At 39.7% G+C, this 24,970-nt stretch overlaps 1 protein-coding gene across 1 annotated transcript in view; it reads right to left on the bottom strand.

Annotated features, from left to right (window-relative positions):
• The window catches only part of LOC139744784 (polypyrimidine tract-binding protein 1-like), a gene marked incomplete at its 5' end in the record, with an annotated part of 36,518 nt that extends 12,302 nt beyond the window's left edge, over positions 1-24,216 (bottom strand). Inside the window, 8 exons of the mRNA XM_071655200.1 lie at positions 1,176-1,209; positions 4,097-4,221; positions 8,434-8,556; positions 13,365-13,536; positions 14,320-14,378; positions 15,555-15,777; positions 19,050-19,274; positions 24,070-24,216. Of these exons, the coding sequence (XP_071511301.1) occupies positions 1,176-1,209; positions 4,097-4,221; positions 8,434-8,556; positions 13,365-13,536; positions 14,320-14,378; positions 15,555-15,777; positions 19,050-19,274; positions 24,070-24,216 (1,108 nt within the window). The remainder of the gene's footprint in view (positions 1-1,175; positions 1,210-4,096; positions 4,222-8,433; positions 8,557-13,364; positions 13,537-14,319; positions 14,379-15,554; positions 15,778-19,049; positions 19,275-24,069) is intronic.
• Between the last annotated feature and the right edge of the window lie 754 nt (positions 24,217-24,970).

Here is a 24,970-nt window from a genome sequence, read left to right as displayed (position 1 = left end):
AAAATTTACATAAAATTTGTGCAAAAGATAATAATACAAATTTCATCTCTAGCTATGACTGGTATACAAAGTTAAAGCACAAGACTGCTGAACACATTTAAACTTTTTTTTTTTTAAACATTAAAAATACTGATTAAAATAACATTTCTGATATTTCAAATTTCAATTTTCAAAAACAAAGGCTAAAAGTGCACTAGTCAAAATGAAAGTCAGGGTGTTTGAAGCATAGAAACATGTTTCTGACTTTAAAAATAGAGAAAAAAATACAACCAGGTGAAAACTATGTAAAGATGAAGTAGAATTGAAACATTCTAGAAGACTGGATTTTATCCAAACAGGAAAGAGTATCAATTTTCTTTCTACAGTTAGCCGTCCTTTCAAATTCTATGACTTTATTCACTATTTATACTCACCATGAACCGAAAGAAAGACCTAATCACTGATTTCAGATTCGTCAAAACTCAAATTCATTTGTGCAGATCTGTGATCGACTTTTGATATTCAGCTAGTTGGATCAGTGAGGGAGGTACAATGTATTCAACTACAAACATTGGTCTAACTGCATAAATTTGGCACATGGCATATCTTAATTTCTCTATCCCAAGAAATTGACCAGACCTACAGTTGTCAGGAACACTTACTGGTCAGCCCCTTCATTAAACCGTTATCACAGTTCACTTGTCTAATGAGTTACTATAATGTGACCAACTGATTTCATGTCTGCCAAATTTTTAGAAAACTAAGTGGTACCTTTGATTAAATGCTGGATACTATACTACTCAAGATTGTAGAATAATACTCATTCTGTGACTCTGACTCGTATCTTGAAAAGGACATATTCACAGTCTGTGATGGCGTGAGGTATTTGACGCCTAGCATAACTGTGCATTAAAAATGATACAATTTGTGGGGTTTTCCCATTTTTTTTTAAAAGGCAATACAGATCCCATGTCTGAAAGAATATTGCTAATTTGCATTATTATTGCACGGCCATCAGTCTCAAAACAGCATGGGGGCTGGCCAGTAATACACACAACACCTTTTTCCTTTCCGAAATCAAGGCACAAACTCTTTATGAAAAACAGTACTACTACTACTCTTACCAACAATGGTAATAATGACAATAATAATTAAAAAATGAAAAAAAAAATGGATGTGTATGATGAAGTGCATACCGAAAAGGGTAAAAAGGGCTTGAGGTGTAACCAGCTATATGCGGAAGTTGAAGGATGCAACAGCGGAGAAGGGCACAGCGGACGGATGAGGATCGAGAGGACAGACGACAGGTTTTTTTGTTTTTGGTTTGATTTGAGGGAGAAAGAAAGAAGAGGAAAAAAATGTGAAAATTAAAAAATATATATAAATATATTTATGTATATGAATATCAAAACACATGATGAAATTGTTCAAGTATACAGTTGTAAGAATACAGACTCAATTTTTTTTTTTGAACAGTCTTAAAAAGGTCATATGACATATTACAAAGGTTTCTTTGATTTTATGGAAAATGGAAAACAGAATGGGAAATATTGCAGGTTGTTCTTTTTTTTTGGTACATCAGCATAGAAATGAAAGAAGAGGCATTATTAAACGGTCATTTAAACCAGCACTACTCTTACATCACAACATAAAATAATATTTTCAGATACAGATGCATAAAAATTTAAGATTACTCAATAAATTGTGACAACAAAATGCCCACTTGGCGCCTCTGCCCAAATTGATTTCAGTAGATAATATCGACACAAAACGCCATGCATCCCTTTGGCTGTATACATTCATTGTAGATTAGGAATAATGACCGTATACATTCTAAAGCTCACTGAACTGTGTAACATACTGAACCTGCTGCTCTCAATCACTAACGTCTCAATTTTAAAAGCCTCTCACAGAATAGGTAAGTAAGTAACTGAAAATCTTCCCTCCATTCAAATGACATTGCTGTGGGAACGCAATGCAACTAGAAAGATTAACACTCTCTGTGCTGAAAGCGTGTTATTTGTGCACGAAGAATCCATGGCTTTTTGATTCGGTGGTTTCAAGATCTGTGCAATGCAAATTCACGTTGACTTGTGCTGATTTATTATACCCTTTGATATATCGCTTTATGTGGCCACAAGAATATCTATGATGTGTGCCATACATCTTATAATTTTCTCTATTTTTCATCAGACTGCTTGGATATGGCTACAAAAAAACAACAACTTCCAAACCAAAATTCTGTTGATGACATCATCTGCCATCACTGCTATTGGTCAAAAGTACAAACATGATAAACAAAAATATTGAAATGAACCTTCCCTTAGACTGAGCATAACTTGCATGTTTCCATATTACTAATATGATTTATAAAAGACAATGTAATTGTAATTATTATACAATAAATGTATAATGGTACATATTTAGATATTCATTTGACCACATACGTGATAGTGAGAGTATCATAACTCAAAACAGGTCAACACGCATTCGAATTGCATACTTAGGTACTTTGAAGGAAGAGAGCAGATATAAGTATATAGTGAAATCCAAACAACCCTTTCTCTAGTGTGTGCGAGTGTGTATTCTCTCACCCACGAGGTGATTTTACCCAAATTTCACCTAATTTTTAACTTAGCACTGCATACTTTCTGCTCAATCAGATCAGCTATTCATATCTTGTCATGACAAATCATTCCTAATCAATGCAATGAAACACAAAAAGGCACACCATTTTTTTAAGCAGGGAAGAAATTTCACCCCCTTTTCTTTTAAAACTAAAGACACAGTGAAAGACAAGGGCAAGGCATCGAGGAAATATAAAGGTAAAAAAGTAATATCTATACTTTTTAATAGAAAAAATAATAATATGAGAACAGAAATGAATCCACTCAGGCACTCTACTAAAGCTGAATACACTTTTTTAATCAATATAGTAAAAGATATGAATTCAGATACGTTACTCTTTTCTACTAAAAGTAAGTGTCAAGCATGTAAGGAAACCAGTGTAAGGAAACCTATCACTGTCTTTTGAGAATATCAGCCTAATGTGTATAGATGACAGGGCAGGATTTTATGCAAGCCAGCAAGAGAGCTAACTTGCTGATTGATACACTATTCAACATGCCGGAAGCATCAGCAAAACTATCGGAATTAAATTTGTATCAGACTTTACACACTTTTCATGTTGTACGAATTTTGTTTCATTTTGTATTTTCATTTCTTGGGAGCCTTCAAGAGTCTGCATACATTTCTCCTATTACAGATTCTCACAAATATAAAAAATTCACAGATCAGAAGTCTTGTAACACTTTTTATCTCAAAATTTGATCCCATAATTTGGGCCTTTTCAAATTATATCAAGATATATTACTACTGATAGAATGAAGTAATGACATTTTTGAATAATTCTTCCAGCCAGCGATGTTTTAACCAAACTCATAAGCATCACTGAACTGTATTCACTTGCTCTTTCCTTCACTTCCACACACACACACTCAATGAATATGAACTGATGCCTTGGCTAAATCATGTTTCTACTCATAAAGTGGTGGGGGAGGACGAACAATGAATCAAATTATATTATTTATTTTCATCTGATCTGTCGATCTCGACCTCCACCCTTTTTAAAGGGAACATTCTATTTAAGAGTATGGATACGTTACAACTCCCTGAAAACGTACCAAGCTCAAGCTTGGCAAGGTATTTACGAAAATACATTGTAAAGTTCTGTTAATGTTGACAAAACCACCATCCCATTGTACAAAACTTTTTTTTTTTTTTGGGGGGGGGGGGGGGGGGGGGGCACTTCGGTTGAAATCCTGATTAAAATGCACACTGAACTAGAGACCCAAATACCATGTCATCTTGCCATGTCAGCTAATAGGAAATTTGAGACCCAAATTGAAATTTACAGCAAAAAATTGTCTCAAGAGTAATTTAAACTACCAATCACAACTCAACATCATATATCCCCCCACCCCCAACTGACCCCCTTATTGTACTCTCAGTTTTTAGACTGGCTATGTACGATGCACAGATCACCTGAAGGCATACTAATTATCCTGCGCTGTCGTCTTTCTCGCCTCCCTTTTCCTCATCAGCTAGCCAAACTTACCTCCGGTGTCAGGTTACTAACGAGGAGAACGGACGTCCCCGGCTGCATGAACATCCCGGGAAGGCGCATGCCCTGGGCCGCTGCGCCTGGCAGAGCCGAGAGGCTGGCGGGGAACGCCGGCACACCTGCGTAGGGACCCGCAGAACACAAGAGAGACGAGACGCAAGTTAGACCATAAAAAACGATTTCCCCGAAAAAAAAACAAAAAACACATAGTTTTGTAGAGCATATATGAGGTTAACCTAGGGCCAGCAGAATGTGACATCTTAAAAGTTTTAAAATAATAGTGCAGCCCTCTGCTCTATGGAAACATGAATGAAAAAGCAAGAGAGAGGGTGACGAGAGTTAGAGAATTCTAACAAGTGTCTACCACAGACCAGCAACAAGAATTTGAGTTGCCCTATCATACTGCTCTATATATGTGAATAATATATGACACACCTGACCCGAAAAAATGCGCTTACGGCTTTGAAAACAACCACATCAATTCATCAGAATCTACAACTTTATATCTAGCAGTCTGTTGGTATCCCATCTATAGGAGGGCATGTCATTGCAACACATTTGTCTTACACATTTTATTGTATATAAAAAGTGGAACAAATTCAAGAATACAGTGTATACTAAACTATGTTTGTTAATGCAATGTTCTTATTACCTAAGAAATATTCTAATCTTTCTTCTTCTTCTTTTTTTGTATGAAAAAACACAGAACTAAAGGACGAAGGCACTTTGGCTAAATGATCCTTATGGACAAAAACACACATGCCTGAGATTTTAAATAGTTTACTTACATACGACCTCAAAGTAAATTGGAGGAAACGGTTTGACCAAATAGCACAGAGATCTTATGATTGGTAAAAAGGCTAAACCACACACTGCAAAATGTGCTTAAACTGTGAAGTGGGGTACACATGTATCAAAATTACGTGTACGCGTGGGGGGGGGGGCAGGATCAGTAGTGCAATGTTGTGGGGGGGGGACTTTTCTCCAACACAGCTACATATTCACTTTTACTGACCATGTCTTGGGACATGGCGGGGTGGAATTATGGGAAGGCAATGAACGGCATGCAGGGTAAAGGTCAGATGTCAAGGGTTATGGGCTATACTTGAGGGTGCTGGGCAGGTGTATTTGCACAGTTAATGCCACTACATGTATTACACCAGCAAAGAGTATAAATATTTTGGTCGTCAATGGTTAGTTTGCAATGTGTGAGTCACTACTTGCTATATTATGACACAATACATTAGTGGTGTTACTTTCTACATAGCTTTGCTACAGCAAAAGGCAATCAATTATATTGTGATGCCCAACTTTGAATAAATTTCTACTGGAAATTCCCAAACGAAGTGCATCAATTTACACTGTAGATTTTATACCACAATGATTTTATGGAATTTACCGTATTTGCATCTATGTATATGCAGTGATAATTTATCACCTGGCACTTAAAATAATTCTTTATGACAGAAACAGAGAAAAAATAGAATTGCAGAAGTATATACAGAAAAAAAAAACTCACAAGATTTGATTGACAATGACCCCAAAGTTATGTGTGTTAAAACCACAGCAAATACCAAAGAAAAAAGACAACAACAAAAAAGAGAGACCACACAGTTTTCTTCCTCAGTTTTAAGCATTGTCACAGATGGAATTGTAACCAATCCCAACAAAACCAGTAATAAGTCAGCAGCATGATTCCTCACTGAAAATGTATGCATCTAGAGACTTGCTTCGCACATCTTATAAGGTATTGTAAGAACGACATTATATAACAGATTTTATTCTTACTGCAATTCCAAAATCCCAGAATGTATATGATAACTGGGCATTACTTGACCGACTCTACGTTTACTAGCACAAAAAGTCTCATGTGCGATCATGTCTGCAGACTTGTGACTGATTTTGCGCGACTTGGTCACATTTGTTTGATGGATTTGGGGCGTTTTTTTTTTTCTGTGTTGTTAAATAATGTTATGCTAACTAGATGGATGCATGTTTATAAGAATACATAAAATATCACCATGCCAAGAGGTCATGTAGGTTGTATTGAATGAGAAATCTCACTTGGAAATAAGGGCTGATTGGGAGTTTTACGCCTGCCATTCGCGTCTGTGAGATCGAAAAATGAACGAAAAACAAATCATGGTAAGCATTTGATTTTTTTTTTCTTTTAGATCCGGGCGGGACGAGGAGGGGGCAGGGAAAAAGGGAGGAGGAGAAACGGCTTCCACTGTTGTGGCTGTAAAAACTTCATCTGTACGACTTTCTCCTTCCCACATTCAATATAAAATACACAATCCTCTGGCCTCAGCTGATACAATCATGTTAAAAAAAATTTTTATCCTTTGCAGTGAAAGGAGGGTAATAGGCTTTGACGAAAGAAGATTGTGCCCACTGGAAAAGAAAAGAAGAGCTCATTATGCATCACATGAAATAGTCATACGTCGATCGATGTAAGAAGGTGACAAGGTATAGAGCTCTCAGAGCAAGCACAGAGTTGATTCATATACAGATGTTGGATGTCAGAGATATAGCGCAAAAGTTGTATGAAACGTTTTCGTTTTAATTGGGGGTGTACTCACAACTGCAGCTAAATGTACTTGGAGGGAATTTTGTACTTCTCTTTCTTGGTGTAAATGTCTTGATAGTTGCATGTCTTTAGCATTTTCTCAGTATTAATCCGTATGAAGTCAAAGATAGAAACAATTTCTCTTGGACACTTTCCACGGGAAGTGGAAATGAAGCATCATGATGGATTATAGCTCCAAAGTGAGTTTGGCAAAAATTTGATCATCATTTGTGAGTTACTCATTTCTCATGACCATATCTTGAGTGGTCTCAAGTTCGAGTATAAGGAGCAATAAGATTGCTTCTTTTCCAACTCCTCTCAAGTTCTTAATGATTTTATATGATAGACTTGAGAATCTTTCTTGTCAGGCATGATGAGAAAAAAAAAAACAGAGAGGAAAAAAGGCAGAAAGTCACTGGCGTCAGAACGAAGAGAACCCCACCAGAAGTTGCTTGAGAAAAGTCTAAAAAAGAGAGAGCTGTCGAAGAAAGAGGACTGTTGAAAAACAAGCTGATGAGAAGGAAAATTCCGAAAGTTAGAAGATTCAAAAAAAAATAAAAAATTGAAGAAAAATAAAGGGCTTGAAAATCCACAGAACGACAAACAGCCAAATGAGCCAGGGGAAAAAAAAGGAAGCTGACAGTTAGATCGATAATCAGACCTGCAGAGGTCAAAAGGTTAAAGGTCAGAGGATGTCCGGCTCACAGGCAGAAAAAGGCACAAGAGAAGAAATTCTTCACGACAAGAAATGCACGGCAGGCAAATCCTGACAACTATCTTTCGAGCTCAGTAAGAGGAAGGGACTGTTACTGATCCCAAAGAGAGCTTCTGGATGGAGGGAGGAAAGATGTCAAGGGTCGTGAATTTCTTCCAAGTTAGGAAGGGCAAAGGAAGACAAAAGAATCTTCCAGGAATGGGGAGGAAAACAGCATAAAGTGATACAGTTAACGCTCAAAATTGGGAGGGGAAAAACAAACGAGTTGGAAGTGTTCTTCGCCAGGGAAAAACTAGGAAGAAATGTTCACGCTGTCAAGAATGGGCACAGCAACAGGTGGAATGGGAGGGGTTTTGTAATTTGGCTGATTAAATTGTGATGAATTCAGACGGGTATGAGGACACACTGACAAATGTGAAATAGAGGAAAGCACGAGAAAAATTGAGTAAGGCTTTGATTATACGAAGGTACAAAGAGAAGGGAAAAGGAAAGGGAAGAAAAAGGAAAGGAAAAATGAATGTTCATATTTGGCAAGAGTAAAGATGTGATATGATTACAGAAATGATTGGAAAGTGTCTTTCTCAAGAAAACTAATGTAGGAAAGAAAACACACGATATATTATAAGAAAATTATCGGATAGAGAAGTATAGGACAGACATATAAATTCACAAAATGACAAAAGGACATCATGGAGTTACAGAAAGTAGATAGTACAGTGCCACAGAGTTGTAGTAAATAATGCAAAATGTCAAATTGTTTGATACCATGTTGAGTGAGAGGATGAAGTTTGTCGTAAAATACGGCAAAGGAGGGTCATTCACAAGAGAACAGCAAAACTGGCCGGAGTCAACAGGTAGAGAACCGACTTCCGAGCAGAAATCGAGGATTAAGAGAGAGCACAGAACCCGCGATAGACCACCCCCTAGTTCTTTGCGTGTCTAGTCTATGGTGAGGAGAGAAGAGACAGGTATATAAGTGAGGCCGACAGAGTGTGTGTGTGAGAGATAGAGAAAAGAGATAACTGATTATTGTAACCAAAGAAGTACCTGCTGGTGCCCCATGGAAGCCTGCCGCTGCTAGCGAGACCGGTGTTGAGGGCGCGGCTGCAAAGGGCGATCCGTGCCCCGCAACCGCGTAAGGCGATATAAGGCTGGCAGCCCCACCAAATCCTGAGAGAGAAGGGGGATGGCGGTACATACACGGAACATACAAGTGGGTTAATACCAGTTTGGTTTTGTTGGTGTTTTTTTTTTCTTTTGTTGTCAATAGATGAATATGAAAGAGAGAGAGAGTGAGAGAGAAAGACAAGCAGGCTGGATAGATGGTGGACGGGGACAAACAATATGTAATGATACAGACATATGAAGCTGCAACCAGTCCGTTACCAGTTTTGTATTTTGGGGTTTTTTTCTTGGGGGGGGGGGGGGGTACTGCCCCCTCCCCCCTCTTTTAAGCCTTGACTTCTTAGTAAATTTCATACATTTTAGTATTTAAAAAAAACAGAATTCTCATCAATCATTGGACACATTTTTGTAGCGGGGGAAGAGAACAGCCCATTTCATAATTGGAATATAAAATGTTTGCTTCATGGAATCAATCCCATATATCTTGATTTATTCCAACCACAGAAGATGCACAGCACAGGCTACACAGATCTGTCTAAACAACAGAGCTAGTCATATCTAAATTATGATAAGCTCATCAACCCCAGGACCACTGTTGTGCTTCGGGTCCTGTCGGCTCGGTTGGTTGCAGCTACAGTTCAACTCATTTCGAGCGAGGTACCAAATATAAAGACACATGAGACAATGCTGGGGCAATGTGTTAGCACAATGCACATTCAAGAAAGGATCACAAACATAGCTTCCACATATGCCTTCCCCTTGTCCAGATTCTGGAGGATACATACACACACACACCACCCACACACAAAATGCTACCTTGCCCAACTCCCTAGTAAAATGCAATATATCGAGCTTTTCTGGAAACGTTCAAGTAAGCACTACCACCGCCATGCACTAAAAAACAAACAAACAACAGAAAAAGAGTACAAATCTCTCTACAACTTCTTGTACCAAAGACATGAAGAATAACAATACTAGAGGAGTGAGAGAAATGATAAATTAATTACAAATACACTCGAAATACAAATGAAAGACAATTGCAATAATGACTTCTGTATATTCTTAGAATAGTGCAAACCTTCTTCATGACAATGGTAAATTTAATCATCAATTATGTTATCATTACTAACACTACAATCATCACTGTAACTATAACTATCATTATCAGACATGGTCATGCTCATTTTCACTATATGAGTGATTATGTATACCCCTGATGCAAATTTTACCTAAAAGACACTAAAAAAGTTGCATCTATGATATTTGCACTATTGCATGGACTCACTAGGCACATGCTTTCTTCAAATATTTGTGGCTTATGCAGATTTTTTGTTTCTTTCTGTCTTAGACTGATGGCAGCATCATTTTGTGGGTGTCTAACTACGGAAGAGGAGAGGTGGGAAAGATGGTGACCTTTTTTGTTTCTCTGGAACATGAGTGCGAGATCCTAAAACCTACACTGGTGTAAGGTTTCTGTTTGTTTGTTTGTTTGTTCATTTTTTTTATGTTGTTTCTTTGATGGGGTTTCGGGCAATCATCAAACTAAACATTGCTGAGTTGGTTGTATCCATGTTACCATGGCAACTAGCCTATCTACCAACGAATAATCACAATCCATCCCGTTGCTGGAGGAATCCATGTCAAAGTCATCTACACGCCATATCCCTGATTTTCATCTCTTTCTCTTTCCATGCCGCTTCTTTTTTTTTTGGGGGGGGGGGGGGGGGAGGGTTTCCTATCATTTCCTTTCTCTTCCAGATAAATTGGAAGCCATTTGATATGAAAATAGTGCCTCTACCTCCGAATGGTGCTGGAGGCATGGAAACAAAGCAACCCAGTGAGAGATCCATTTTTCTATTTCGCAGCGTTCAGATATACCAGGGCTGCCAGTATTCATACATTTGAAATCAGGGAGATACTGTGTTTAACATGTACCTCAATGGGCAAAAACAAATCAAGTTTATATTTAGTCAGGATTCGGAAGAAATATTTGCAGTTTTAGGAAGCCTCCCTGCAGACTCAGGAAAACTTTGAAACACTGCGTTCATCCTTGATTCATCTATCTTCAGTGCTTTCATGAACAACATCATATATGTATAATGTATACCATAAGGGAATGTAGTCACCATGCTAACAGACTGGCATGGGATTAGAAAGTGAGAGTGGGAGGCTCACACGAGGGCAGCAGACAGTCTAATTGCACTCATGGCTGCAGCCTTGGAACTTGTTCTTGCATAACTAATCAGGATGCTTTCACTGTTGGGGGAGCATCACACCCACCCCCATCAATACAGACATGAATTATAAATGTGTGTTTGTGTATGTTGCCCATGTGTGTGTGTCTGTTGTGTGTATATAATGCATATTATATGTTTGCGTTGTGCATGTGTGTGTTTGTGTATAATGTGTGCAACAAGGCATTTTGTGCAAAGTTGTGTTGGGCGGTTATTTATTTCTCACTCAACTGCAGGCCATTTGCGTGTTGAGAAACAAGTCCTAGTGTGGTGAGAGAAATGGGAAGTGTCTTGAAAGACAAAGGTGAACATTCCTGTTGTATTCCACTATTCCAAACACATAAACAGTTGACACGGTTGTATTGTAGCCTGCCCTAAGGAGCATTATGATTAACAGGGGGATCCACAGTTCACTTGGGAAGATGTCATGCCATATAATAGTGACCATCTACAAGGTCAACATGGTTGGAGGTTGGGGGGACCCGAGGCAGCATTAACAGCACTAAATTAAGCTACTGGGACTAAAGCACTGTGGATAAAGGGTGGTGGTGCACTGATTGCTTTGACATGCAAATTCTCTTCATTGACATGGCAGCCGTTTTCTGAGCATATGGAGTTTTGGTCCAGAGCCCTAATACATTTACATGAAGGGCCAAGAATCTCTTGTACCACATTCTGAAAATTTGTTTGAGCTAGAATAATCTCATATCATGATATACAATGTAATATGATTACACAATATTCATTCAAAAGAGAATATATTGTCATATGAACACAGATAGGAAAAGAAGTTTCCCACAGAGAAAAATTTGATGGGATATTTGAGCAAACAATCAAAATAATCGTGGAAAGACTGCAACAAATATCATATTGTGAGCAGTGCCATTTACAGTACTTCAAATAAAAAGTATGATGGCATTGGACTGTGTTTCATAACGGATAAATTGGAAAATATTGAGATCTAAATATTAGTATCATTTTTACTCATTCTCTGAAAGTATGACAAACTTTTATATAATGAAGTAACAGAGGGAAAAAACAAACTAAAAACGAGGCTGGCATGCAATAGCAACGATGATACAGGAAACATCCATGCTTTACTCAGGCTAAACAAAAAGATAGCACATGCAGCTGGGTTTTTATATTTTCAGGCACAGTCTAATCGACATGCTACCCCGCATATAAGGCTACAGTAGCACTTGTGCGGAAGCAAACTCACAGAACCCTTAGCAGCCAAATAGATTCCCTTTACTACAGCACATGATAAATCTACAGAGACACAACATTCCAGCCACTTTGTTTTATTAGAAACTAACAAGAAGACACATTCCTCATGCAAAACTATCTTAACACTCTTTGACAGTCGGCACACACAACATGTATACATGTATACATTTATATTTGAATAAACTTGGTACAATTCATGTCATTTATGGCTAAGGGGAAGCTAGCTCAGCACTGCAATGTCTCAGATATTATCAAATATTTCCTTCTTGACTCTTTTTGCAAATTTTTTGCATACATACTGATCACAACAAAGGCATCTACTCCAGCGTGTCTGTGTGCGTGTGTGCTTGGGTTGCGTGTGTGTGTTGCATAGGTCACAACAACAGATTTCAGCTTGTTACTGGATGGCTGGATAGGGTAAGGGAGGGGGTGTTGGGGGGGGGATCTAATGTCATTGCCAGAAGTATGCTGAGCAAGCACTAAAAACAACATTTCAATTCATGGTTGTGTGTCAAACAAACTGGTACAATCACAAATGAGTGGGTAAAATAATACATGGTAGTTGAATTCAATGCATGTTTCAGCTCAAGGCATTCTGGAAATAAGTGTACCTTATTTTACAAGAGATTTGGACCTCACAGGAAATATACTCCTCTAAACAGTGGAGCTAAACATTAGTCACTCATCAAGACTTTGTGGTATCGAGAGTTACATATGATGGTTAATTTGTTCAAGATGTGGTTAGCCACTGAGACACCACTGATACCAATCTCACAGATTGGTAGAATCTCTCTTTCCCACAGGGCCTGGATATTTATTCTGGAGAACTGAACTTGCAATGAATTAAGGAGAACATAAATGATGTCAACTGTTAACTTGATTGGTTGAACTTTGGGAAGTCAAGGGGGGGGGCATTACGTTGGTGGTTAAGGGAGAGGGTGTACATATTTCAAAAGCGACGATGGGGAGAGGGGGTGAATGTGAAATGGCACAGGGTCAATTTACAACAGCTTATCTGTTTCTTGAAGTCTGTAAGTACGGGTCAGAGGTAACACTGAGAGTAAGGGCTTCATTTCGGCAAAAAAAACGAATGCCATACATTGTACATCCAGGAATAGGCCATGTAAGGTTAAGTACAATTGTCTAAAGGTGGGAGTCATTTACACACTGATAAACCATGAAAGACTGGGTTGTGAGATTACACTGAAGGGGGGAAAGGGACAACGGCGCGGGTAACAATTAATTTTGGATTATCTGGACGAGATGCAAAAGCATTGTGAGTGTTGGGACAGCACCTATACACTGCTGATATCGGGGTTGGGGAGGTAGGAAGGGGCGATGACAGGGGGCACAATTTTAAAGGCGTGGCCTTCCTAAGAGGGGGTTGCTCACCCAACATGGCAGCGGAGCTGGGGTCAACGCCCGTCAGGCCGTCTCCGATGGGCAGGTCACACGTGTAGTCGCGGCTCTTATCGTTGTTGTACTTCACACTGAGGTTGGTTAGCTTCGAAAAGTCGATGCGCAGCAGACAGCAGTTGTTGTAGATGTTCTTCCCATCTAACTCCTGATAGGATAGGAAATCAAACAGATGGAATGAATAATGCTTTAAAACTTCAGGGGTCATCACCAAGAACCAAAAAGTTGACAGTGATTATTTACCTTTTGAGTTCACACTGCAAAGAAGATTACATTTATTATTTCTTTCTTTCTTTAACTTTAGCAATTCCTACTTCTGTAGTGAAGAAAAAAAAATAACAAAAATGCAATTACTTCCCCATTCCTCCAGAGTCCTAAACAAGTGTTAAATAAGACTAGAATGGGCTCACACCAGTTCTGGATAAAAGCATGTCGTATCTCTTTACCAAAACATCACTCCTTGACAACCAGTGACTGTTTCAAAATCTTTATTTGAAGGGTGGTGCAACACGCCTTTTATCCACAAAGTTCATATTTATAGAGAGGGCATAACAAAGAATCACGCATTGGTCAACAAACTTTGAAGCAGTCTGTCATGCAAACGACGAGTCAAGAGTGAACAAGGGGGTGGACAGTTTTCTGATGCTAATCCATTTGATGTTCACTATTTGTTTTATAAAAATGGCAAATGGAAAAGTTATCATGGTTCTTTGAGCCAATCATGATCATATGCTGGGCCCCTGCTGCTCAGAATTCGCTTAGTTGTTTATGCTCTGGTTCAGACATTGATATCTACAACCAACTGCTAGCACCTTTCCCCATTGTCTAGCCTATATTAAGTTTATAATAAATGGATTTCATTCCTACGTCATATCTTTTTGGTCAATATCGGCAGTTTTAACTGTTTGTCCTTTTTCACTTTCCAACTTACAAGTTTTGCCGCAGCAGCATGTGTCGCATCTGAGAATTGCACGAGAGCTTGAAACTGACCTGCAAAAGAAAAAATAAAACAAAACAAAAGACAGGAGGAAGAAGATTAGATCACTGTACAAACTGTTTGTCTGACACATACAAGTTGGTTTTTTTTTCACACACTTCAATGAATCTGTAAAAATTGTTTTTATGTCATAAACAAACACAAAAACACACAAAATGTTTCACTCTTATGCACGACAGCAACCACATCTACATGGCAAAAACAGACTCAATAAATTTCTCTTCCTGAAGTTTAACTTTGTTTTTCCAAACTGGTAAAGCAATAGCATTTTTTTTTCTTTTTATTTGTTTATTTATCTTCTTTTTTTTTTTTGTTGCTCACCCTGCAATTTTGTAGACTCTGGCAGCCAATACACAAAAATGCAACTAGAAATTTTGTATCACACATATTTACACCAAATTTGGCAACAGCATAATAGATGTTGGAATTTTGGTGGCAAATAAAGACTTAATCTTTGTTCACAGCATGATATACCAAATGTTCAGTATTTTTCTTAATCCTTTGTTGTTGTTTTCACACTACACTTCATTAACCCTTATTTTTTTGTGACAGAACACAAAAGCTCAAGGACAAATGTGTCACAATCCATTTACTTTTTATTTTCCTTCAGACTAGAGAAACTTTTTAACAAGAGCCCACCCCCTCCCCCTCTACCCTGGAAGAAAATTCCCACAAAAGTCACGCTTGAATGAGTGGACTGAGAAAGTTCCTAATCAGTCTTGCGCCGACAACTTGCGCCAAAGGATCGTGTCCACTTCAGTGATTACATTCAAGGGGAGATGAGAAAGATTGGAGGAAGAAGTAGAAGGGACATCAGTATGTCATTGGAAAATAAATTCGTTGCTGGTAAATTCAGTCAAGAGGCAGACAAAGAAACACAAAAATCAAAGCCTAAGCATAGCTTATGATAACACAGAATAAAATCAGAAAGAATAAAATGCTTGACACCTAATCATGATATGTGCATTTCTGTCACACTGTCTTTTACAAGCACAAATCTCATTAACAAGCACAACTGTCTTTGACAAGTGTATAGCTTCCCTGCAGTGCTCTCCCGTGTGTGTGTGCGTGTGTGTGTGTGTGTGTGTGTGTGTGTGTGTGTGTGTGTGTGTGTGTGTGTGTGTGCCTCTATCCTTCTCTCTCAGTCGTTCTTTGCACGAATTACTTACCACCCTTGACGAAGGTGACGATTCTGAGCACCGTGCCGTACTTCTTGAAGATCTCGTGCAGCGTGTCCACGGTGATCTGGTAGGTCACGTTCTCCACGATCACCCGGAGGATGGTGTTGATGCCGCCCCCTGTGTCCGGCACCTTGGGGTGCGACTGGGCCAGCATATGGGTCTGGATCGGGTGCTGGTGCGCCGCCTGGAGCGCCACCTGTGATGCGATTTGCTGCAAAAGGCGAGAAGCGAGATCCAGTGTCACAACGCAACCCGACTTCGCTACGACACCATACGTAACATTCTCCACTAAAGCACTAAACTAAACCATCATCTCATGGCTGAAAATATGAAAAACGTCGCAACATCTGAGTATCATTCCTCCCCCCCCCCATCCCCACCCATAAAATATCATGTCAAGGTGCCGCACTCTTGAAGGCAAATTACTCAAAACTTAATTACTTGGATGACAAACCTTGGCTTGCACCCTATCAAGTGATCCTCTAAGGAGAACATCAAATCTCTGGCGCTATATTTCTTCCCAGGGCAAACTCGGGAACTAGGTCGTGCGTGAACAACAGGCTTAAACATGAATTCTCCACAATATCTTTTAAATTGATAGTCAAATTAACCAGGCATAGGCTTTAATCAAATGACCACAGTTAATATCCCCATAAATACAGTACATAGGTAGTTAGAAAGAAGAGTTAAGTACGTGAATTTTCTATATCTTTCCGCAACCCAAAAACCTTAAGCTGTAACATCGAGCGAAACATCTTCCCAGAGTGACCTCCCCCCTCATTCTCGCTATCACTCCCCCGATCGTCCGACCACCGGACACAGGCCCATGCTCTCTCCCGTTTTCCGCACCTCATAATCATGGCATCACTTGCCTGTGGGGATCGCTGCATTAATTCTCAGTCTTTCAGTGATTGAAATCTACCATAACATGAATCCATTTCAGAATTGGATTACGTCGCTGCCGGGCGCGGGACAGAGCCAAGAAGTCACCGTGCTCAAGTTACCTGTTTATTCATTTTCTCTTTATTCCTCTACTCTCCCCCCCCCCCCCCATCTCATTTTCAGCTTGTCCTAGCCCACCATCCAATGTCACTTGAGGATTGCCTAAAAACCGGACTACCCTGACATGAATTGCAAGAGACACAAACTCGCCCTCTTAAGACTCGTCGGTGCGACTTGCCGCTATTAACATAACACGGTCCGAAGAGATCATTTCTCATGTACATGTATACGTGATATCGTTAAGAACGGTATTAGGCTACCGTCCCTCTCTCATGGGTAAAGATACTGTACTGCTAGATAATGCCATTGCTAAGCCCCTCGTATATGATGGCTCGTCTAGATTTTGAGAAAGTCTCCCATTGATGGGATGATGTACTCATGTAGAAGAATAGCATGAGGGAATGTCAGGGTTAATTACTGTTGACGGGATCCATGGGTTCTATGCACCAGTGTAGTCTTCCAGCACATTGAGGGCAGTATTCATTTTCCCCTCTTTATCTTATCCCCATAAGAATCCCCCCTTCCCCTTGAAAAAGGGCCACATGACATGAATAAGCCTGACCATGTTCAATACAGCATACATTGTAGTTTGAAACACTGATCTGTTACACAACAAGGTCTAAAGGTCCTCTTTGATAGGTCACAGGTCGCAAAGGAAGTGAAATTACAGAAGTAGCATTCACATTTGGTATTACAAGTAAGTTGTACACATATGCTATTTTTTTTTCACGTAAAATCCTTGGAAGGAATGATACCCATCTTTCAGTCAATCAAGATATTCTGTATACTGAAGCCTAGTGCAAAATTGTAAAGCACCATAGAATTATGATGGTATAAGGGATAAATAAAGCCATGCTTTCCTAAATTGACAAGGGGACACTTACCTTAAAAATTTTTGTCAAATCTTATCTACATCTAAAATTGATCTTGTGGTATTCAACAATACACAATATATGAACAAATTCTGCTTAAGGCCTATAGATTTTGTTTTGTTTTTAATATCTGCCCACGTACCTCTGGGTACACTATGTTTCTGCATATACCTTATCCAGACAAATTATCTTTCTTTCCACTCTATCTGTCTCATCTCCATCATCATCACTCTTTCTTCTGATTAATTCTTTGCTTCCACTTATTCTAGTTGGAAAAAAGTCTTCCATCTTTTAAAATCTTAAACATCAAGCACTAAACCACACACTTTTTTTTTCATTTTTACAGTACACAAAATGCACATTAATTAAAAAAAAATAATAATAAAATCTACATCGTAGAACAAGGGAAAGGCCAGGGAGAAAACTAAAACGGAAAGGCACTGAAATGTTAGTTTTCAGAACAATCCCATGGAATAGTCAGTGGTTATAATCCAGGACAGGTGTCAGCCAAGCAGTACCATTTACAAACCCTTTATACCACCTCCTAGCAGACAAGGTACCAAACTGGAAAAGAGTGTTCTACTGTTTTAGTAAACTTGAACCTTTCCCTTTACCTTAATGTGACATTATATCTATGATGGGGGAGAGGGATGGGGTGGGAAGGGGGGTGACCGCATCTGGAGGATTTGTCTTACGCACTTTTCATTTTACGATTACAAAGCATAGCCCCAGTGATACTGGGTACCCAATATGCTGGGAAAACGATACAGGTCAATATACAAAACAGGCTCAAAAAAAGGTAAAGGGTTTCTAAACATTAAAACAACAGACAATTTCACTACTCGGGATGAAGAGTGGGGGAAGGGGCCACTAAATAAATGTCGCACAAATAATCTAATGGGATGACAATTAAGAATTTCAGATATGACTGTTCCTATACGGAGAGAAGTCCACAGCAAACTTTATATGACAGAGTTTTATTATTAGACTCTGATTCAAAGTTTTATAATTTGTCTGAAAGAAATTATTCATAAAGTAGTTTGGATTCACAGGCTATAAGATGATAAGAAAGACGAAGGAACTTCCTGGAAATATGAACAATTTGATTAGGAGTTACATAGTCTTTTCAAGAAAATGTAACTACAAGGAAAGTAAGGGAAGGAGGGAGATTTATTATGCAGCACTGAATACACAGGTGACTGATAAAAGTTAAGTGAATGGTGGGTTAGATGTAATGAAGATATCAGATCTCAGTATGTACGGAAAGTATCCAAGTAGGAAAGAGAGGGGAATAAGTATCCTAGTTATATAGGTAAGAATGTTCATAATGACCATTAAACAAGTGGCATATATTCGCAAGGCAAGGCTTGATTGATATATGAATATGTATTCCTACTTGAGTCATGAGACACACAAAGAAAGATATGACAGGAATGAAATATATCGCCTACCAATCCGTATCATGAGATAAACAGAATACATGAAAACACAAGAAATACTTTGAGGTATATAAAGAGGATACACAAGAAAATATAAATATGTCTATAGATTTTAAAGATTTGAAAAATATATATATATACATAAATATATATATAAAAGAGAAACCAACAGAGATGGCGCTGGCGTCCAGATTAGAAGCACTCGAGGACGACGAGGTATGCAGAGGAGGAGAGTCACGGAGATGGTGAGACTCGCCGAGACCAGAGGACATGGCGTTATCCCCGCTACCAGTGTGAGAGTAGGAAGGAGCAGAGGAGGAGGAGGAGGAGGCTGAGGAGGAGGAAGTGTTGAGGACCGCGTGGACAGCAGCTAGAGCTGCCTGAACAGCCATAGCCTATTGGGAATATATAAACATATATATGTATGTATATGGATACATTGGTTGTTGTTTTTTTGAAAACAAAGATTTGGAATGAGAGCCAAACGTCGGAGGAGGTTTTGAGGGAGGGGGGTGATGGTGACAGGAATGGGACAAAAAACAGACGATGGAGGGGGGCAGTTTAGAGAGTGACCGATGATGAAAGTAGGTGAAAGAGATGACAAGGAGGGGCCATAAGAAATTTCATCGGGGGTGGGGGGGAGATGATTGGTAGACGAAATGGCGATAGATGTGGGGGTGATGAACGGCAAAAATATGAGTGGGAACAGGAAGTGGGTTGACAGGAGGATGTTGTGGTGGTATGGGCGTATCGGTTGTGGTGATATGGGTGTATCGGTTGTGGTGGTATGGGCGTATCGGTTGTGGTGGTATGGGCGTATCGGTTGTGGTGGTATGGGCGTATCGGTTGTGGTGGTATGGGCATATCGGTTGTGGTGGTGTGGGCGTATCAGTTGTGGTGGTATGGGCGTATCGGTTGTGGTGGTATGGGTGTATCGGTTGTGGTGATGTGGGTGTATCGGTTGTGGTGGTATGGGTGCATAGGTTGTGGTGGTGTAAGTATATCAATTATTGTGTCACAATGTATAAGTGTATCGGTTGTGGCGGTGTAGGTGTATTGGTTGTGGCAGTGATGGTAAAGTTGATTAACGTGGTGTGACAGCGTTTGAAGAGGGTTGACGCATGCAAAACGGGTAGAGTTGATGCAACAGAGTCAATGAAACATGGAAGAAGGATGGGGTGAATACAGAGAGGTTATTCATGAGACGTCAGACAATTAGTTAGTACCAGCATGGTTCACATGAGTGCCACGAACAGAGCAGAGGGCAAGCAGAAAAGGACAACAGTCAAAATTGTTACATGAAGACAAACATCCATGTTAAACCATACAGATAAATGAATGTGCACGAAACCGATGCGGGTGAACATGGTAGTACCAGTTGCACAGGTCCAGCAAAGAAAGAAAGAAAAAAAGAGGTGATTTTAAAAAGGGGATGGGGGTCGGGGGATTCAAGGAGTGGTACATAAGTGTGTGGCCATTGTGTGCATTGAGAGCGTACCCAGCACAAAATAAATAGACGTTTGTGTGGATTTCCCAGACAATTGTCAATATTATGCAGGGGCCATGGTGGCACAATAGAGCAGGTCATGTGAGAGCGGGGTGGCGAAGGCAGCGAGACGAGAAAAGAGAGAGCAGGAGAGACGGAGAAAGCGACAGGAATTGAGAAAGAGCATGCCGAAGAGAGAAGTGGGTTCAGCACGCATACACATGCGTAACAAACCGGGATATCGCAGGAACCACATGCCATCACAATAGGACACACACAAAAAAAAGAAGATATTGAGGGGAGGGGATTCCAATGAAGTACATTTTTAACAAAGAAAGAACAAGAAACAAAATGAATCAAAACGTTCAAGCGAAAGCAAAGGTTGGTGAGGTTATAACGGAGCAGAGGATGATAAAATGAAATATTATACGCAACATTAGTGTTCAACCGAACAATACCAAGGCATTACAGTGTACGTTGTGTTGAGTTTTTGAGCATGTGTGTGTGTGCACGGATGAAAAGGTTTGGGCACAGGTTCCAGATTGCGTGGGTGGCAAACGGCGTGGGAAAAAAAAGCATAATGATAGCAATTTCATTCGAAGGGGATTGAAATATACACAGGTGTAGCGGGGGCATGATTTGATTCACCGATTTGAATCGACGTGAGATGTGAGACCATGCGTGCAAACGGGGATTCCGCACAATACGCACATTGGAATACGCCACGAAGAACAGCACAAGGAGTTAATGAATCGTTGAATTAATGAGGAGCGGTGAAGGAAACGTCATGTAGTTACAGCGTGGTTAAGATGAAAGTAGAATAAAAGGACAGGTTGACACATTGAATGAGGATGAAAGGGAGAGGTACGGGAGAGAAAGGGAAAAGAGAGAGAGAATAGTAAGAAAAATAATGAACAGGTCAAGGCAGGTAACATAAAATGAAAATAGCACAAAGCAAACAAACAGACATATTTAACACAACAGATTTTTAGGGACATAAGCGTAAACATCCATTTTCAGTCAGGAGGAAAATTGCAAGAGAGAAGGTCGGAAGGGGAAGTGTGAAAGAAAAAAATAAAAGGTGAGAGGGAAACGGAAAGAAAGATAAGAGATAGAAAATAAAAGAAAGACAGGCAGGCAGAGAGAGAGAGAGAACGAGGAGAAAAGAGACAAGAGAGAAATATTAAGTTACAGGTCATGTCAATGAAAAAATAAATTTGTATTTCTTGTGCAGAACAGACACATAAATTAAAGTGTGAAAGATAGTAACAGCCAAAATGTTAAGGGTTACGGCCATTTACAGAGGAAACCCCCAGTTCAGTTCACAGGCAACCGTTCGCTCATTCGAAGTCAAAAGAAACTTAGTTACTCGTATGGACAGTTCTCTGGATTATTCAGAGAATAAAGGAGTATGTTGGAATCGATTTTCAAATGCACAAAGTAGAAGAGATCCAAAGAGGAGAGGAGACAACATATCTGCATGTGAAGGAATCATACAGAGTGTCTACATGAAAGCAAGAAAGGAAGAAGTAAAAGGAGAAAAGACATGCTGAATGGAGAAGATTAAAGTTCTCGTCTGCTTGCAACAATGGAAGCAGCTTGTCTCGAAAGATGTACATGGTTATTTCTAGCTCTTTGCATAACCACATGTAGGGCTGTAGTGTCTGCCTCAACTCTGAGTCTATAGACAAAACAGAATAGAATTGTTTTTCTTCTCCTTCTTGTTCTGCTTCTACTTCTTCGTCTTCTTTCTTTTCTTCCTCTCTCTCTCTCTTTTTTTTTTTAAGACAAGTATACCTGGAGACCTCCAAACGGTTTCATCCCTCTTGTTCAAACGTCCTTCCCGGGAATTTGCGCATTCCCCACAAGGTGATTGGGCCATTTGGCAAACTCCGTCACCCCCCCCCCCCCCTTGTTTGGAGAGCCTCTTCAAACCCTTGTTAAGCTTCACATTCAAAATTTCAATCATAATCCACCGAGACACTCTTACACAATACCCAGCAGGGCCACCATCCCCCCCCCCCCCCCAAAAAAAAGTTTTGTGATGGTGAAATGTTAGCTTTGCCACAACATGTCCCGTTCGTGGAAGTGACCAAAAACCGCTATCTAGGATTTTAAGTGATCATACATTCCGTCACAAAAGCTATTTTGTATAAATCCTGGAAACCTCTCTCCTACAGCTGTACCTCAAAAAAAACCAAAACAAAACAAACAAGGTTAGGGAAAGGATTTTGCTCTCATCTATGAATGTGTTGTTGCTTCTTCATTTTTGCAGAAATAGATAATGTATCTAAATCTACAGGACACATTGGGTCTCTCCCTCTATTGAAATCAGCAGAAAAAGCTCTTTACAAAACGTGATTCATTCCGGAACACTACTCTTACGCTCGCTCTACTTAAAGGCTTACGGAGAGTGACATTAACACTGAAGATTGGTATATTTCTTTTGCCTTTCTCGTACAATCCACAGAGTCAGTATGACTTGTGATCTCCAAAATGCAGACTTTCATTTCAAAATCATAACTTGGGTGGGGGGCATCTAAGAAATTATGAAAACCTATCTTCCTCTGGGCATAATACCACCAGAGTATACAAGGACCATCTCTCTATATCATCATCCATGCTCTATACAAATCAGAACAATTGGAAGAATTATATAACATGCCATTGTAGAAAGGTACAACCATACAGGGTTGATTTGAATGTGTTTTCTTCTCTGCGGATGAAGCACATCAAAAGGATACTACCACCAGCCCCATTACTCAAGAGGCAAAATGGAGAGGACTATATTTGCATGTATTCATGTGACCACTCTCAATGAATGACACTACACATACCTACCAACCTACTTTTAACTCGGAATGTCTACCACAAGTTAAAATAAGAGCCAAAAACACCCTCTGTAACTACAAGCTGCTTGAAACCCATTATTACATGTGTACTACCTTTTTATCCCGTTAGAGAATCAATATAAATTTTGCACTAGATGGAAAACTGTTTTAGGAGCTACACGTATATCAGTTTTACAATGACATAGAAATGAGATTTCACAAAACCACCTCAGGTCGGAAAACTGAATTACATTTTGTGTCAAGACCAAAGAAGATTTTTCATGTTCTTTCGATGCCATCATTCAATGCACCATAAACTTTAAAACAAACTTTGCCTTGTTTTGCTTAATTTTCTCCTAGTATCTAAGTGACAAAAATGCTTAGCTTGAATTGTTAGGCTTTATCCCTGGGGTATTCTCTGCACATTAAACTCTACAAACACACAACCCCTCTTTCGTAGAAACCCTTCGGTGTATCACATTCTCTTTGTCTCTGTGCATTACAATGCATAAAGTCAACTACAAAAGCATTTCAATCCGGTTTGCCTTGTCTTCTATACAATTAAATCCAGAGTGCATGATTTGCATGAGTGAATTATGGTACATGCCAGCTCATTGTTCTTTTTTTTTTTAACTGATTCTCACACGATACTTGCTATAATGATTGCTGTTTTTTTTTTTTTTTTTTTACACAGCCTCCTTTTGCTGTTTCCCTTTCCTCTGTTCTTCAAATGAAGACACCAGTTTAGTCTTTCCACTCCTCTTGATACTATTCAATCTTTAAAATGGGAGGGGCTAAGATTCATCTGGGAGCCAGAGAGGCAGTGGGGGGAGAGGGGAAAGGGAATGGGAAGTGGGGAGGGGCGTGGCGCACCTGTTGCGTGTGGGCAAAGTCGGTCTTGAGCTCCTTGTGGTTGGAGAACTGGCAGTAGATCTGTCTGCCTCGCACCTGACTGGGCATGTGTGTGTAGTGGTTGATGAGAGTCTGTGCTGTCGCCTCATCTGCCATCTCCACGAATGCCTGCATGAGGAGGAGGAGGAGGAGGAGGAGGAGGAGGAGGAGGAGAGGAGGAGGAGGGGGAGGAGGGAAGAAGAAGAGGAGGAGGAGGGGGAGGAGGAGGAGGAAGAGGAGGAGGAGGAGGAGGGAGAGGAGGAGGATGAGGAAGGAGGAGGAGAGGAAGGAGGAAGAGGAGGAAAAGATGGAGGAGGAGGAGAGGAGGAAGAGGAGAAGAGAAAGAGGAGGAGAGAAGGAGGAGGAGGAGAAAAGATGGAGGAGGAGGGGGGAAGAAATAGAATGAGGTCAATATCATAACTAGGCTTCATCATTTGAATGAGTAAAAAAAACATAACGAAAAAAAAAAACAACAGATAACCATCATTCATCATTATCATTCAAAAAGTGTATTTTTCCACCCTGTAGGGCTGGAGAGTCTATTTCCTTTATGGCTTGCTCTTTTGATGCTGTCCTGTCTTACCATGGATGACAGAATATAAAGTGGTCACAAGGACTATGCTAATGTTCTTTTAGTTTTGAAGAATGAATAAAAGATATATGACATTGAAACTTTACACAGATTATTATTATTATACAGTTTCAATGTGCCCTCTGAACATCTAACCTTTACATCACTAGCATTGGGAGATTCAGAATACCTTCTTTGCTTGAAATAACTTTGTGCATTGAGTTCATTTCAGATCATCAGATGTGATTTAAGATTCTTCGACTATGGGAGCACTGGCAGAAAGAAACGGAAATGTGTAGAGGCTAGGTTCTG

Source organism: Diadema antillarum, unplaced genomic scaffold, assembly GCF_040938485.1.
Source record: "Diadema antillarum isolate AM-2024a unplaced genomic scaffold, OU_Dant_1.0 seq00001212_RagTag, whole genome shotgun sequence".
In the NCBI taxonomy this organism is placed as follows: Eukaryota; Metazoa; Echinodermata; class Echinoidea; order Diadematoida; family Diadematidae; genus Diadema; species Diadema antillarum.
Note: the sequence above shows the minus strand (reverse complement) of the source record. Positions and strands in the feature narration are given on the sequence as shown.